This window comes from Meleagris gallopavo, chromosome 3 (genome assembly GCF_000146605.3).
Source record: "Meleagris gallopavo isolate NT-WF06-2002-E0010 breed Aviagen turkey brand Nicholas breeding stock chromosome 3, Turkey_5.1, whole genome shotgun sequence".
Classification (NCBI taxonomy): domain Eukaryota; kingdom Metazoa; phylum Chordata; class Aves; order Galliformes; family Phasianidae; genus Meleagris; species Meleagris gallopavo.
The window spans coordinates 6,722,031-6,739,929 of NC_015013.2; the positions used below are offsets into that span (position 1 = coordinate 6,722,031).

At 39.4% G+C, this 17,899-nt stretch overlaps 2 protein-coding genes across 3 annotated transcripts in view; one reads left to right on the top strand and one right to left on the bottom strand.

The window, feature by feature from the left end:
- Position 1: 1 nt before the first annotated feature.
- On the top strand, positions 2-2,271 carry NOL7 (nucleolar protein 7; the record flags this gene model as incomplete). The annotated part of the gene is made up of 7 exons (XM_010708446.2): positions 2-37; positions 113-171; positions 271-302; positions 686-770; positions 1,152-1,273; positions 1,350-1,427; positions 1,853-2,271. Coding segments are annotated over 7 exons (486 nt in total), but the record flags the coding sequence as incomplete, so codon positions are not given.
- A 360-nt stretch (positions 2,272-2,631) lies between these two features.
- The window catches only part of RANBP9 (RAN binding protein 9), a 29,161-nt gene continuing 13,893 nt past the window's right edge, over positions 2,632-17,899 (bottom strand). The window contains exons 4-13 of one of the 2 annotated variants that reach the window (XM_019613709.2): positions 16,660-16,682; positions 14,049-14,233; positions 13,181-13,293; positions 11,748-11,856; positions 10,186-10,376; positions 8,439-8,586; positions 6,593-6,714; positions 4,538-4,689; positions 3,996-4,107; positions 2,632-3,606 (exon numbers count right to left, since the gene is read on the bottom strand). In XM_019613709.2, the coding sequence (XP_019469254.1) occupies positions 3,476-3,606; positions 3,996-4,107; positions 4,538-4,689; positions 6,593-6,714; positions 8,439-8,586; positions 10,186-10,376; positions 11,748-11,856; positions 13,181-13,293; positions 14,049-14,233; positions 16,660-16,682 (1,286 nt within the window). In that variant the 3' untranslated portion in view covers positions 2,632-3,475. The remainder of the gene's footprint in view (positions 3,607-3,995; positions 4,108-4,537; positions 4,690-6,592; positions 6,715-8,438; positions 8,587-10,185; positions 10,377-11,747; positions 11,857-13,180; positions 13,294-14,048; positions 14,234-16,659; positions 16,683-17,899) is intronic. The other variant, XM_019613708.2, reaches the window with a different exon arrangement.

Genomic DNA, 17,899 nt, shown 5'->3' on the forward strand with positions numbered 1-17,899 from the left:
GCGGCGGCGGCGGCAGGAGTTGTTCACGGAGCAGAAGGTACCGCGGTCGTCCCGCAGCCCGCACCGAGTCGGGCCGGCCGGGCCCCGCGCCCTCACCGCCGTTTCTCCGTAGAGAAGGAAGCTGCTGCCCGAGGCCCTGCTGCAGGAGCTGGCCGCCGCGCCGCTTGCACGGTGAGGAAGGAGGGCGGGGGGCCACGGGTGGCTTTTCGGGGGCCTTTGGCTGCGCAAAGCCGGGCTGTGGCTGTAACGTGCTTTCCCCTTCCCTCGCAGAGCAGAAGAGCCGAGCCCCGCACCTGCACCAGGTACTCAGAACGCTCCATTTCCACAGCTCAGTTAACAGAGAATAAAGATGGGACGGGACCCCCAATTTCAGCAGTGCACAGTTGTTCTATTGCACTGATTTTTTTGTCCTGTATTGAATCCTATCGATGTGGGACTGATAGCAAGGAACAGCAAAAGCACTGTAGCTTTTAGAGGGATCCCTTGAGACTTAGGCCTTCCTCTTCAACAGCCCTCCTTTGAGAGCAGCACTGTTAGTTTTTACCAAACAGAGCAGCTGGAAAGTGCCTTTTGGAGTTAAAAATGGATGCTTGTTCACAGCTTGTATTACTTCATTTCTGTTCCTCTTACTTACACTTCTAGATTGTGTTTTTGGGATATTTTTCTTCTGTTGAATTTTCCATAGATAAACGTCCTGAAAGGGGTTCTGCAAAACAGAGGAAAGACCGCATCCCAGGACAGGTCAAGAAAGACAAAGCAGGAGGCACCAGGTAGGGCAGGAGCAGAAGATGTGGGGCAGCAGCTCCGTGCTGCAGCACTGTTTCCCCTAGCCTGAGGGAGGCAGCCTACAGCTGGATCTCCAGGATCTGTTTTTCACTTGATGCTAGCCCTGCTCTTGCTCTAATTGAAACAAGTGTGTTTGTGACTTTAAGTCTCCTTCATTATGCTTCTGACCTCATCACAATGATTGTGTATGGGAAAGCAGCAGTAGCATCTGCTACAAGGAGTTTGTGACTCCCACCAGTCAGGGCAAGCTGCTTCAGCTCTTGGCTGATCATCAAACCAGTACGGACATCTCGAGTATCAAAATATTGACTAGCACGTGTTGTTTTGGGTTCTGTAACTATGCCATGGATTTACATTTCTAACAGGTCAAAAGGAAACTATATTGCTGTGCACTTGAAAGATGGGAACTTAACAGGCCTCCACCAACAAACAGCAAAAGACTTCATACGCGATCAGCTCTATGGCCCAGGCACCAACCGAACGAGCGGTAGGCAGTTTTCCTTAGGTCTGCATCTGGATTTGTCTGTATTAATCTTTTGTAATTAATATTCATCTCGTTACAGCAAATGAATTCTTTTCCACTGCGAACAAGAAAGACCCAATTAAAAAAGCTGCAGTTCAGTTTGTGGACAAATCTTGGGGTAAGTAAAAGAGAAAAAAAAATAATGAAGTTGGCACTACTCCATGCATATGGATGCCCACCTCTGGACATGTTCAAGGCTAGGTTGGATGGGACCCTGGGCAGCTTGAGCTCGTGGATGGGAACCTTGCCCCCCTCCAAACTACTTGATTCTGTACCCTATCCGTCTGCTTTTCCACTTGTGCTTTAAAAGTGAAAGCACTACTGCACCCCTTCCTGCAGGAGGCTGGCCAGTGGCACCAGCATGTGCCAGTGGAAGCCTTCTGTTCTATATGAAACACGACTGAGAGGAAGTTATCAGCTTTCCCTTATGTGCTTCTGCCCAGGCTTGAAGTGCTGCAGTAATGGAACGCATTGCTGCCAGCCACACAGCTGAGCTAAGAAAATGCTTACAGGCTTACTGATTTGGTTTTGTTTTGTTTTAAGGACTGGAAAAAAAGCAAAGAGCAGCAAAGTTCACAAAATCCTGGGTCGCAAGAAAGATGACAAGTACACTTTGAAGACAGCTTTTTGAGAAGATGCCATCAACGGACACGTACTGAGAGTTAATTTCTCATCACCTACACGTAACAGGTGAACAGGTGTCATATACCCTCCACCTCCTTCTCCATCATTACTCCTCTCTTTCAGCTTCAGGCAATGGACAGTTTCACAAAGTGGTCCTGGTTGCCCTCTGCATTCTTACCTCCCCCTGGCAGAAGTTGCTAGGGAAGCTGACACACTGCTGGGTCACAGTCATGATGGCATATCCCTCAGGGGCTCTTATAAGCTCATCTCACAGAGCTGGGGTTTGTTCCACGAGGCACCTCGACTGCAAAGAATAAAGATGAATGGTTTCATACTTACTCTTGTGGATGCTGTGCTTCCTAAAACCATCTATTATTCCTATTTTTTCAGTACCCACATCATTCGGGAGAGGCTGTAGGCTAGTATTAGAGTCCTTATATCAGTTCACATGGCAGGGCTGCTTTTAGCCAGGCTTGATTACTTTCAAGGAATGTAATTTATTATTTTTTTTCCCCTACCTTCAGGGAGTGTTTAACTTGCTGCCTTGAGTTAGCAGTGCTATCTCATGGTAAGAGCACACCCTTTAATTTTCAGCAGCTTTGACAAGAGAGGTGGTATTGTAGGGTCCAGCAGTGAACCATCGTTCTAAGATAAAACTAGAACAAAGAAAATGTAGCATACAAGCCCATGCTACCATGTATGTAGAAGTAAGTTTTTAATGACTGGTTAATTATGATATCACTACATTTTATTGCAATATAGTACTATTTAAGCACTTTTAAAAATGCAAGGTGTACAAAGATTAAATTAAGACTGTAAATTGACTAAATATTTGGTTTTTATATAAATAGGTCATAACCACACTGTGTTGACATGTAATACTGTTATAATACAACAGTTAAACTGGTGAGTCTACACAACAGAAGCTGTCTGTAGTTAAACAAGGAAACAAAGTTGAAAAGACCATGTTAAAACAAAAACTACTAAGATCAACAGGTTGGGATTGTAAGTAGCAACAAACATATCACTCAGCTCCTGAGTAATTCAAGTTTTACAGTACACATTAAAAAATATCATTTCTTCCCATCAACACTATATCCAAACCATCAGGTGTTTATGCATTTTGCAAATTACATTGATTGAACTATGTAACAACGGGGGTGGCGGCTGGCAAGTCATCCTGCTTGACACATACATCACCCACATGCTAATACATCCACGTTTCTGCTCTTCTGTCCCACCACAAGGCAGCAGGATTTTTGGTTTGTTTTAGACAATCGTTGAGAGGATCTGTATTTGTCAATTTGGATGTCTGACATTATCAGTGATATTTTCCACTCTTAGTTGTCTAAGAGGTTCAAAGGTGGAAATTCTCTAACACTAAGTTAGAAATCATTTGCATCATGCTGTAAACTAGGAAGCAACATAAAGCGACAGACTTGTCCTTAGTACATAATTAAAATTCCAAATTCCAGTCAGCAGAGCTGGTCTACTTTCCATAGTGAATACACCACACCATTTCACAGATCTTCAAATGCATAGCTAGTGTAGGTAGTCTTCCACTGTGGCAAAAGCACAGGATCCAATTCCCGATCGGGCCATCAATCCCAGACACTGTGATGCTTGTCCCATTGCCAGGGCAAGCGGTGGTTGCTTTGGCAGATTGTGAGTCTCTGGAAGATCAACAGCAGCAGTTAAAATATCTCACTTGGTTTCATTGTTTTCTTGTACTAGAAAACTCAAAATCCATGTACTTCCTTCCAAAGCTTACCCTCATGGCAAAACAGCAGGAACAACGAAGGAACACTTTGAAATTCTCTGCAGAGCTCTATTACTGAGCAAGCCATTTTTTGCTTTGAACCAATAAAAACAAGTAGGTAGTACATCTACACACCCCCAAAACTCTCTTCTGCTCACAGGACATTCAGTAACAGTAAGCTTTGTTCATCACTCAGCCACCTCAGCGATGGATCCAGCAACCAGAGTACAGTGAGCAGCAGTGTGCTACCCTGCTTCCCTGAAAGGCACAGAAGTGCCACGTGCAAAACCCACCAAGTCTTACCTAGTATTGCACTATTGAGTACAGAGCACACAGGTTCTCTCTGAATTGGGTCAAGCTGATTTCCAACAGGGCTGCTCCATGGATCTGAGTACGCAAGTAAACTGAACGCATCCTGCAGGAAGATTATTACATCACAGCTGCATTACACTAGTGAAAACTTGCACCTTTTCTTAGCATATTTTGACTCATGACTCAGAGCAGTCTCAAAACTCAGCAGACTACTTGCACACAGGGCAGGTTTCTGGCCTCTACCAATTCTTGCTAGAAATAGTGGTTAGAAGTGAGATAAGGGGACACACTAAATTCATCTCTGCTTTTAACTGTATTACAATATGAAGTTATTTTCTCCATGAACGTGCTACATGGACAAGACAGGAGATGGTACCACACCACAGTTGATTGCAATACACTCAGACCAAAAGAAACCACAGTGAAATCACAGAAGTTTAAGCAAAACAGTGCTGTTAGGTAGCATGCTGTGAGAAGCTTCAGGTGGGCAATGCAGTTGTTCACCTTAGCAGCAATTCCAAGACAAAGCATACCTTGAGCATTTTCTTATTTGCTGTGTTTTTGCCACATTCTCTTCTTAGTTGTTCACTCATCGCTTGCAATTCTCTTCCAAAATGGATCATTCTCTCAATAGCTGCTTGGCTGCCACCACACAGTTGACGCCTTAACTGACTTGAATCTACTTCTGCAAAAACGATATCGTCATCATCACCACCATTAGAGTGAAAATAAGAATCTATGGATCTGGGGAATGCACTGATTCCACTTCAGTCATCTGCCTTCTCAGGAGGGAAGCACAGAGGGCCACAAATCCCAGCACAATGCACTCCTGTACGGCCCACTGTTAAACAGTTCCTTCACGTTAACTTACAAGGATTCAGCCAGCCTAGTTTTACCCTAAAATTTTATAAGAACATCAATTTAAAAAAAAAAAAAAAAAAAGCCACCATGCATTTCTAGCTATCTTATTAATTCTTCAGCACTGCACTCAGAAAGATAAGCCAAATCCTGAACCACTAAATCAGAGTGGGAAAGAAAAAACACCAGCCTACACAATAGAACCAAAACTTCCCAGAAATCCTCAAATGGACCGATTTAATACTACTGCTATGAGTGTACACAGTCCTTGCAAAACATACTAGCTTTCAGGCTTATTTTGTCATCAAGTGGAATGTTACAACTGCCTTCTTCACTATTTTGTACAGTATTCCAAAGTACTACTTGGTTTCAAGTATGTATTAATACAATTTTTTAGTAGCAAAATATTCTTTAGCTTCTGTGAAAGCCTTGCCTTTCTTAAATTTACAGCTACGTATTCCAGCTAAAGAATTCATCTTTTCCTTGCCATTTTTCATCAATAAAACCAAGTTTTTAAACCAGATCTTTATGTACAGATCACAAAACCATTCATCCTTCCCATTTCAGCATTGCTATATTTTCACCACAATTTCAAACGTTGTTTTAAAAATAAAATCAACACTACACTTTTTTCTCAGAAGTGTATCAGCTCTGGAAAAATCTGCCTACTTTGTATGACATACACATCACTAAAGAGAATACGTAGAAAAGCTGCAACAAATTTCTTGAACTGCATGATGTCAACAAAGCAGCCTGAGGAGCCATGTCTCTGTTTAGAAAAGAAGCACTCTCAAGTCTTCAAGCAGTGCTGTTTGTGGCCTGAAGGCAGAGAAAAGGTCAACGTTGGAAAGAAAGCACTCTGCTCCCCATGCAGCCACTTTGCATCTGTCACAGCCTCTGTGGACATGGCTGCAAGAGAGTAAAGAAGTGCTTTGGTTTTCCTCTCATAGAAACAGGATCGTGTTACCACTGTTTCAGAATGTAATGTAGGGAAATGATCTGGGAAATAGAACATCCCTCCTATATAGAACATCCCTCCTATTCGTGGCCAAAACAAAGTTCTATTTGCTTTTGAACAGTTATGCAGTATCCACCAGCAAAGCTGCATGGTCAGCAACAGCACTTCCCCTTGGAACCGTGGAGCTTTTGTAGGTATCTGTTAGCAATACTGCATTCTGGAAGTTTACCAGTGATGTCCTGAGTTTCAAACCTCACGTGAACCATCTATTAATTGGTATCTGTGTAAATTGATTGCTTGAGAATACAGTTCTGCAAGAGTGCAAGTGGCTGGGCTGGTCTCTTCTGTTTCTCAAGATGCAAATGGCAGTAATAACCACAGCCCAGATTGTAGCCTGTGTGCTTCCTGCACTACTGGACAAGGACAGTGTGTGCCATAACTGCCAGAGTAAATGGTAACTTTTTAAGCTGTCAGCAACAACAGGCATGACTGAATATAAAGCAGGCTAAGGAACATCTTCTCAAAGGTATTTCCTTAGAAACCAATACTAGTTTGACTTTCCACAAGTCACCCCTTTCCCCTGCTCCCACACTGCCAACAGACTGGCTACATCAGAGTTATGAGATTTACATATCATAGCAGAACAACAACAACAAAAATTAAGGTGTCTAATATCCTAATATCCTTAATTTTCAAGTTGGGAAGCATTGCAAGTAAAAACATAACCTTGTTGCCATCACTTAATAAAAATGTAAGAAATATCACTGCAGACCCATTTCTGTGTCACATTCTTCCATTTCGTGATCATGTTTAGAACTACCATTTAGGAAGCCATTGGATGAAGTCTCAGCAACCCCATTGGAGTAGTGATCTGTTTCCATGTCTACATCATTGCTGAAATGAGAGTAAGAAACACAAGTTTTATTCATACTTAAATGCTTTGGGTTATGCCCTCTGCAGTTCCAGCACAACACCTCACAGATGCTCACCCTGCCTGAAGAAATACCGTTCTTATGTATTACCAAGGTGGACCACAGGTTTTTTCCATAGCAACCAGAAATATCAGAGCAGCAGGAAATATTAAGGCTCTCCCAATATTAGCATTCAGGAAAACACCATTTTCAGATTGAAAACACAGAATGTGTCCACCAGTATTCAGGCATCAGTATTGTAGCACTTTCTGAAGGGACAGCAAGAAGACCTTACCCTGCTTATGTATCTGAACATAGGAGGAGGCAGAGAACATGCACTGAAGAAACATCTTAGTTCTGCTTCCCCCCCATCCCCTTCTTTTTTAAAGCACAGCTAAGTAAATATGATGCTCTCAAAATAGACTTGACATTTAGGTAAATAATATTCACAAAAAAGCCTCAATCTCCCATTTACTCTCAGTGGAATTTCAGGGAAAAGGAAGAAGAACCCAGAGCAATTACCAAGAACACCAAGAGACTGAAAGAGTCAGAAGTAAATTCAACTCTGCAACACACTGCTCACAGCAGTCACAAAGACACTTTTAGATGCCATCATGGCTCTGGAGACTGACCTTTCCTGATAGAACAAGCTTTGGAATAGAATAGGGTGAAACTATTTTGTCACTATCTAAAACCTTTCACAAGACCAAAAAGATTTAGAGCTTTAACAGCTTGCTGCCAGTAGAACCAAAAAATATTCAGCTTCCTCTGACAATGACCAAAAGATCTCTGTAGCTGGGCAACTCTACAATAAAGGAACTGTCTTCATCCTGTGAGAAATTTCAACGTTGAACTCTGCCAAGTTGTTCTGCAGAGGTGATTGCTGACACAAATGCAAACTTGGGAACCTAAACCAAAAATTGTTACTCTTATTTTCTGCTAATGCCACTGCAATCTAACCATGATATGTTTTTGTTGTCACATACAGCTTAGTATCTTAGTTGATGCTTTGGGGAATGCATTTTGGACAACGCAACAAAGTACTTGTGGATTTCAAACTGAACCAAGTTATGCTGCATTTGTGTTAGTCTACAGAGCTCAATATTTATGCCCAGGTTCATGCATCATTTTCGTTCTTTCTACAGGTGACAGCGACGGAAGGTAGGCAAACAATTCCTGTTATGTGTGCAATGGAAGAGTATCCACATTCCAGATGTACCTCAATTGTGTTTGGCCAGTAGATAATGCACAAAGTGAAAGTATCCAGATTACTTTTTATTGCCTACACCATTTCCTATCCCATTCAATCAATACAGGGTAACATTCTTAGGAGTAGGGTGTATTTAGGTACTACCTTCCAAACAAGGGCTCTTAAACTAACGTCAGTGTTATAAATTAAAATTACAAGTGAGCTACGTAATCTTCCCTAAACAATTTCTAAACTGATCATAAATAGCTATCAGCAAGATCATTTATTTTTCTTCATGGCATTTCTTTAACTGAACAGGAAAAAAAAAAAGTCTCTTGAGCTGGAGAAGTTAAAACCAGAGCAGACTCGAGCAGTCACAAACAGAAGCAGTTATTTCTCCCTTCCCTTCAGTGCCCTCCAATAAATCCTGTAACTATTCTTGAAAGAAAAAAAATTCCACTGAAAACTTTTCTCTAAATGTATATTAATGTATATTGGAAGTATCAAAGTTCACTCACCTCGAATAGCTGTTAACCTGCTGAGATCTTGATACATTTATGTTGTTAAGTTCTGGTACATTCAAGCTGGTGGCTGTATGCTTACTGTGACAGTAAGACTGATGCCCTTTATTTGATATTACTCCATTACTGCAACTACTTTCAAACCCTGAAAGAAAGTTTTTATAGTTGTTAATTACCAAGAACTTTGTAGATACCAATTTACACAAGTGAAGCAAAAATAGCTTAATTGCTCCCAGTCACAAAATACTACATTGGTCAAACAATCCTAAAAAGGCAGCCTCCAGGCTTCAAGTATTTGTACCTTTAAGGTTTCTACAGTGCAGAAATGAAAACATTATTTAAGAAATACCAGCACACAGATGGGAAGATCTTCTCAGTTGTAAATATACATGAGTAAGACATAAAACTGAATCAACACAATCATTTATAAACATTCCTGAAAGAAGCAAGAACGTTTTTTAGGCCACTGTAAAAATTAAGAATGAAAGCAGACATGCATCATTCTAATTCTTTATCACATAATTATCTTTGTAAACACACAGTAAAATTCAGTATTGAAATGTTTTCCATGCTGCTACATAAATACAACCCTGCTGCTTTCCTGTATAATTATTTTAATTGCTAATATTGTGCTTTGCTAAATAAAATTATACCATGCTGTGAAATTATGATGTCTGGCTAAAATTTCTTCTGACCCTTCCAAAACATAATCAATAAACTGCCATTTGAAGCAAACATGTAATTGGCAGTCCTATCAAGCACAAATGTAGGAGCTCCCTAATATCATCTAACACAGAAACAGGTCATAGGAAGGATTTATTATTTCAGAAATAAAAACAAGAAACCCCAATCACCTCCTCCCCCCACCCCACTGCCACTTTCTGCTATTCAGCAAATCCCAAATCTCAATGTTAACAACACCATTTACCTGCTTACTTATTAAGTAGTGCCTCTGCTTTCAAAATAAGAAAGTTAGAGGTGCTTTCTACAATACATCACAATAAGAACCCGAGGAAACAACAGTAACTCTGAGTGTAACAAGACTAAAACACCTGAAGCAGCAGCTGGTATTCTGGATGCCACAGGGAGGAGGAAAAACAACCAACCAAAGCTCCCAGTCTGCTCCAGTTTAGATTTAAGAAAGAAACAGAACTGAAAATTGACAGCCTCCACATGCTACCAAAGCAGTACTGGCTTCAGAGATGACGTGCTCAAGTACCATTTTAACGTGTCCAATCCCTGTGCTGGGATCTCCCCATTAGCATGGGGCAGTCCTGAACATCTTCATCTCCCACTGAAGCTCTGCCATCACTACAGGTGCTTTCAGAACAGTCTCAGCTGTGCAGACTGCAATGTGGCTGCCAGCAGTTTGCTTGTTTGTGTAACCTAGCTTGGCCACCCAGCTCCTGGTATTTCCTACTATTCCACGAACAACAGAGAGCACTTACTGGATTTCAGGCACCTTGCCTAACCCATGGATTAGCATCAAAATGACAACAGAAATTCATGTCAAAACTCCGTACCTCACAGAAGCAATGATTTCTTTAGATTTCATTTCATTTATACAGTTTCTGTAGTGATTGGGAATAACAGACTTTGACTGTTAAATCTCTACTTCAATGCAAAAAGCCTCAGCCCCAACTAAAACAGTCTATCCACAGGTTCGATGCTTGTGACTTCTCCCAGTACTCAAAACCACAGAAGAAAGCTTTACACATTTGGTTTATCCTCCACATCAACTTACCAGAAAAGTGTGTGCTGCTCCCTTTGCCTGTTGCCAAATTGTGAATATTCATTCCATGGCTGGGGCTCATGCTAGGGCTACTAAAAGACCGTGGGCTAACAGGGTAACTATCTTGAGATTTTGGACTGTGGCCTCCCAAACACCGCACTTCACTGTCCGTACCATTCACCATCTCTATGAACTGGCGCACCCTAAACAAAAGACAAAGAAGTTAAGCTAATAAAACAATTCAGACACTTCAATTTACCAATGATATCAGTGATTTTAGTGTTAAATACACTTTAAAACAGTCTGACTCAACAAAATGCTGGATGTCACTAACCCAATCATCAGCAAACAGAATATTCGGCCAAAATAGGAAACTATGAAGTTTATGAGGGAGAAGAACAGGAATGTTATCTTTGAGGATAAACTCTGGCAATAAGTCCTCAAAGTTTAGAGCACTAAAAATGTACTTTTTGTTTTGCTTTATTGGCAGGGGCAAGCGTATTTCTTCAGAAGGATACATAATTCTGTTGTCATGCCTGTTATTTGTCTCAAAGGTAATACGAACACACTGTGACTGCCTGGAACAGTAAGGATTAAATGATAACTTCTTTGACATGAAACATTTACACCGGAAAACAGTTTAGTAAGCAAACTCACATACAAACCTTCCTTTTAGAGGTGGTTACTCTTTGTCAATTTTATTTTAAGTAAGGAGATTTTACTATGGATTTTGATGAAGCTTAGAGCTACTGCTTAATGTTTTAGGCTTAGGTAATCTTAATGGAGCAGGCAAAATTTAGCAAGACAGATTGAGAAAAAGATAACATACAGTTGATGTTAAAGTGAGGTCTTTCATCAAATCACATTCTGTGATAAGTCTGCAGTACTATCACATGAATTCTGTTCAGCACTTGAGTGCGACAGACTTCAAACATTTCAAGTAAATTAACTGAGCATAAAAATTCTAGTGCTTTGTTTTTATATAAGGAGCAGATTTTTTCCCACATTCTAATGTCGTGACATGATAAACAATTTTGGAGGATCAGCACAGCTGGCAAGTAGAAATGCCAGAATGAAGGTGAATATTGCATGCCCATGAAGCTACGAGGACTCTTTGGGATTACTGAATTTTCACTGTCCTGAGAGGTTTTTGGTTCAGTGACAAGGAGAGCAACAACTCATCTTAAAGAGGCGTTTAATGTCAGTCAGCCATTTGGAGGAACAGACCAACTTATGCCACAAGACTCTTAACCTTCTTGTATGTGACACTCTATCAGTTACATTTTAAGTTTTACTTGACACTGAATCTGATTAAAATTCATTTTTAGAAGTACAAAAACTTAGTTCTAGAGGACAAGTCTACAGCAAGACGTGAATTATGCTGCAAAACAAGACCTTGATGACAAAACCTAGTTTAACACGTAGCAAATAAATATAGCATAAAGAAAAAAAAAACTACACATTTTCTAAAAAATGCTGCTTAACTTTAAGTTTCTGTGAAAACTTTAATTGTCTTTTCTCAGAAGGTAATTGTGTCATCTATAAACACACATCTGTATAATTTGAAGACTCACTTTAATGCAAATAAGAGATTAGGATTTCTTTCTAGTAAACTTGGATACAACTGTTGTGTTGTTTCAATGGCTTCTCCCATTCTTCCTGCTAAAACCAATTTCTGAATTCCTGTTCACCAAAAAACAAATAAGAGATTAGGATTTTTTTCTAGTAAACTTGGATACAGCTGTTACGTTGTTTCAATGGGTTCTCCATTCATCCTGCCAAAATCAGTTTCTGAATTTCTGTTCACCAAAAACAACAGTTAAAACGACAGCTAATGGATTAACACATGTAAATTAGTTATTAAAAGACACTGCAACCATTCATCAACAGGGCTGTTCATTAGAAAAAAAAAGCTTAAAGAAAAATCATGCTTCCTTAAAAAGTTCAATAGGGAGAGTGAAGAGTCATACTCTACCTACAGCTATCTAAACAAGTACTAAGTAAATACTTTTATGGTCAGTGTGCAAATGTTTTGAACAAGGACTGCTCATGTAGAGCTGGATTAAGATTGGAGACATCATTCTGTGATTATATTTCTCAGTTTCATACCTTTGTATAAAAGCACATACCAAACTACCATCCCCCAAGAATATCCCAATTACTTCCCACACTCCCAGTGGTTCAATTTTGGCCAAAAAAAAATTAGTGTCTCTCACCTGCAACACATGCTTAAGTCAGGTTACAGATAAAACTCAATCTTTCCACAACAGACTTGGCAGCTTTAGTTAACGTTTCTGCTGCTGTAACCTGGCACAAGCCTCAAACAGCCTCACAGCTCTAACCACCGACTGAGAAATTGATCCTAATGAAAAACAACCCAACAGACAAGCTATTCTTCCACCAAAGCAGTTTCCCCATGTGCTATGTCATGCAGTCACACAAATGCTTGTGTTCATACAGCAGGGATCAAAATGAATGGGGGAAGGCACTGTTTTCATCAGGCTGCCAAACAGCACAGCCACAGCAAGTGAGAAGCACACTATATTAATTCCCCTTATCCTCTCTCCCTTAACTGTAAACTGGAAAAAAAAATGACATTTGCTTTAACTCAAAGCATTTTCTAAACTCTAACCCTTATCACTGAGAGAAAAGTTTAAACTTTTATCAACAGCTTTATATTCCTGTTTGTGAGAGGTAAGGGTCAGTCACAAGCACTGGTATACAGACATTACACACGGTTGTTTAAGACAGATCACAATTTTCCATTCAAGAGAAGGACAACAGGTGATTTACCACATCCTGCTACATCAAACAAGCTCCAGGAGTATTAGTGCAGTTCATCTTAGCCAGCTGTTCATATATGCACAGCTTTACATGAAAGCAAAGAACTGTACTACGAAACAGTGCTGCAAGAATACTCTACAACAATCTTTAAGATCTATGCAGTATCCGTTTAAGGGAGAAGGGAAAAGAAAAAGAAAAGATGCAATGTGCTTTCCAGCCTTACTTTGTCTATTTTTAATGGAAGCTAATTCTTCTAGCACAGTCTGGTCTGTGGACCTGGCGAATGCCTCTGCTGTTGCACAGTATCCATGGTGAACTAAGTAAGATGACACCATTCTAAAAATAAACAAAAATAAAACCCAGAAACATTTATTAACTAGATGTGCAATTGAGAACTCCTTGAATGTAAAACTTCTGTTTCTGGAAAAAAAAAGTGACCGAATCAAAGATTTCTATTTGAACTTCTGTACAAGTCAGACTGAAGTAATTCAGTATCATCTCCAAATACAGTACTAAGCCAGCAAAATTAATTTTATTACAATTAATTTTAATAAAATTGTGATCCAAAGTTTGATCAATTAGAAAACAGTCTGCTTCTCAAGCTTCTTTATTGCTCGTGACACAGATTGAAGTGATTCAGTTTGCATTTTCACCAGGAAATTAATGCAAAGCCAAAGCCACCATCTTTGCACTTCACGCACAGAAGAGCCACAAGCTACACTGGCATGCCAAAGGCTAAGAATGCAAAGGAACATTTCCAGTTGCTCAAGTATTAAAGCTGACCATTGCTTCTGGCAATTTTTCCAAAACACACCAACCCAAACTGGATAGGTCAAATCAGAACGGAAGATTTACACTTATTGCAAATTCTTATTTAAGTAATGACAGAAAAATCTCTCTTGAAAAGCATCTGCTTAATTCATGTGCTTAATTCACACATATTTATTGCACTGTTACATCAACAAAACTATCAGTACTAGCTTTTAATATAATCTGCAGTTTTTTGAATAGGACAACAGGTACGGCATCTTAAAGACCTCTGAAATCATCAGATTAACTTTTTTTTAAGTGAACAATATTCAAAGTCTTACTTCTGAATCATTGTTTGCCATTCTCCTTCCCGATCTCCTATTGGAAATCTGTCAATCTGTGCTTGAATTTTGGTTCTCCATTCCCGCATATAATCTTCAATATCAAATACAAATGGGTGTTGTCCAAAATTAGCATCCACAACTTCTCCTGGTGTCTGGAGTCCTACTGTAGGGTACAAGTTTGGCTGCAAGAAATTTTTTAATTAGTTCTCTCCTCTTATACCTAATTTCCCCATCCCCTTTAAAAAAAAAACAACCAACCAAACCAACCAACCTTTGTAAGAACCCCAATGTTACTAGTAGTGTGAAAAAGCAAATCCCTGGATCATATGTCCAGCATTTGAAGCAACTTCTACCAATCCAGCAATACAATGACTGATGAATTTTATTCCCAATGGTCACCATTCTTTATTTTGAAATAAGTAACAAGGCTTGTGAAGGGACTGGAGAATGTGCCCTACAAGGAGAGACTGAAGGAACTGGGGCTGTTTAGTCTGGGGAAAAGGATGCTGAGGGGGGACTTTACTGCTCTCTTCCAATATCTGAAAGGTGCTCACAGCAAGAGTGGGGTTGGTTCTCCTCTCACTGGTGACAGGACGAGGGGAAATGGCCTTCAGTTGTGCCAGGGTAAATTTAGGTTGGATATCAGGAAACACTTCTTTACAGCAAGGGTTGTTAAGCACTGCAATAACCTCCCCAGGGAGGTGGTTGAGTCACCATCTCTGGATGTGCTTAAAATCTGTTTGGATGTGGTGCTCAGGTCCATGATTTAGCAGAGGGTTGTTAGAGTTAGGGTAGTATGGTTGGGTTGTGGTTGGACTTGATTATCTTGAAGGTCTTTTCCAGCCTGAGCAATTCTATCATTCTATGATTAAGTAAGGGTTAGTGATCATTCTCTTTCTAGTTAGAAAAGGCACTTTTTAAACTGTGCTAAAGTTTCCAACTTTTGGGTTGAATTTCACAAAATATTAAGACCCAATTTTTAAATGATTTTCAAAGACTAAGATTAAAACTTCTTTTAAAAGAGAATAAAAATTGAACTTACAAAGTGGGCCATTTTCCTTTTGGGGGTGAAATACTTAAAAACATTGCTGAATTTTAGTAGTAAGAACTGACAGGATAGAGGATTCATTAGCCTCAAAGTCCAAGTGCAGTGCCTAAAAAGAACTGCAATAGTGCATTGGGGTTCCCATGAATTCCTGAACTTGTATCTAAAAAAAACAAACTTTAAAACACTTATTGTTGTCTCAGTTTTATTTTCTGCTTAGAGATTAAGTCTCAGTGCAAATTTGAAATACTCCAAATATGAGAAAAGTAAAGTCTGTGGGTTGAGATTAAACTAACCTTCTTAGCATCTGAGAAACGGTATGGCAAGCAGTTAGCTTTTGGCTTTGTTTTTAATATACCTATATCCTGCTTACACCACAATCAATAGTGATCTGGTATAATGGTATGCTGGTCTACAGTACTGTGCACTGAATAAATGGCAGCTATGAGTACGAAGTTATCACCAGGTAGGCCACTAAGAACCTGAAGCCCAGTGAAACTAAAAGAAAAAATACCCTGATTGTTAAAACCATTCCAAAGCCTCTCTTGCCTCTTCTCTACTCTGGCTTTCTAAATTAGCCTTGTTTATAATGTTATCTAGCCTAGACTAAGCAACAAAGCACAAGTCTTAAAGCTTTTGATCCTATGAAAGCAATCAGTTCTGATGAGGAGGGGTCCAGCTTCAAACTTCAGGTGAAGATGTCAGAATTTTCCTGTGCTGGTACCACATTCTGGCAAGTACTCCTGCTGGCATCCCACAGATCCAGAACAGCAGCAGCTTCCTTCATGAAGCACCCAAACCCTGTGCCACCTGCTTCATTTTTCCTTATTATCTCTCCCCACCTCCTATGGCCATAGCTAACAGAGCAGTTGGCCAGATGGAACCATTACACTCTGTGCCCTAACCAGATTGAATCAGAAATAACTGGATGAGAAAAGCAAATTAAGTGCAGTATCATGCCTGTACCAATAGCATAGGGAACACATTTATAGTGGTTTTAAGGAAATACGATTTAATTAACCAAAAAATAGAAGACTTCAAGTACCTGCAACTTCCTCAAAAAAAAAAAAAAAAACACTAAAACTTTAATGTTTGATCTTATGAAGAAAACTTGTAATGTTTTTGAAAGCTAAGCATCAAGCATGAGTTACACTGACGATGTCTTAAGTAGCCAGCATTTCCACATACAATAACACAGCCATACATATATGCACAATGCTGGTGTTTCATGAAGCACTGATCTTTATGTAAGGCCTGGGTCTGTCAAATCAAGTGTAAAGTAAATAATTGTATGTATCATTCATTCATACATAACATTTTGGTGGAAGTTCACTAGAAGCAATGAATACCTGAATAGGAAAAACCCTGTGAGGTTTGGTGTAAAAACAGAAAACTTTCTGCTTCAACTAAGAAATCATCGTTTAAAAGATGAAAACATCTGATTTCAAATCAGTGAAGAGGATTTTCAGTGGATTTCTGAGGAATACAAGCTAAATGTGAGCAAAATCTAAACATCAGTTTATGAAACATGTAGAAAGTTGTTTGAAAATGCACTTGTCTTACCGGTAAATCTGTGAAAGCGATGCCTGTAATAAGGAGAAAATTAAGATTAATTTCTATATGTCTGGCTTCTAGTCACATTTCCTTAAGTATATCATCATCTGTTCAGAAAACTCACCCAAACTATCTCAAAATAAGCAGTTAACAACGATGACATTCATGATGCTCAGGCACAACTGATGTGCTTGGGTAGTAAACGACAACATTTGGCAAAAAGTTATTTTCATTCAAAAGCACGTAATTTGCCCACAGTTCTTCCCAACAGGGCCAAAGATTTAGCAAGCATCATGCAGATATGCAGACTAAGAAATATGAAGATTATAGCTACAGATTAAAATTTAGAGGAAAAAACCTAAAGTATTTCTTCCACGTGCATGTCTTAATATTGAGATGTCAAGGTTTATCCATGTCTTGCTTGCCATTATTTTTCTTTGTAAGTAGGCAATATCTATAAACAGCACATGCCTGTAATACTCCAAACCAGAGTGGTAGATGTTTCACTCTACCTCACCCCAGGGTGACTTTTTTGTGATCAGAATAGCTTGATATTCTGTTATATAATTAAAAGCATCTATTCACCCACCCCCGGGGCCAAGACACCGATGCTGTCATCTCAAGATTAAAGAAAAATCTGACCTCTGTGCATTTCAGGAACTTCAAGCAGATCAGGGGAAAAAAAGCTATCATTTAAAAATAAATAGGAGGAAATTTACTTCTGACAGCCAAATAGTTACAGTATTCCGTATTTTTCTTTATTGTTGGAATTGTGACTTCAACTTTTTTCTTCTACAAGTACATAACAATTCAAATCCACTTACCCCCTCAAACTTGTATTTATTTTCATAATCACTGCCTTTTCAAATTTAAGATTAAAACATAGCTTTTAACCTTTTGTCCTAAATCCCACCACTGCTTTCTGTCTCTCCATTCTTCACCAAGATTTCAAACCTCGAGAGCAACTGAGTTCTTGCAGCTTTGGTACAAAAGGATGATTCTGGTATCTGGTGAATATTTCCTTTCATCACACCCCAAAGCCATCATTTTACCTATTACTTTTTCCACTTATTTTTAAGTGAAGAATTATTAAAAAAAAAATCTCTGTTTGACACATTCTGAAATCCAAATTTTCTTTTCCAAAATGATCACAATCATCATTAAGATAAAAAACAGTTAAGTGGCAAGAGGCAAGTGTTTTTGGTGTCATCTCCTCCTCTCCCAAATTCCCTCTTTTTTTTCCCTTTTT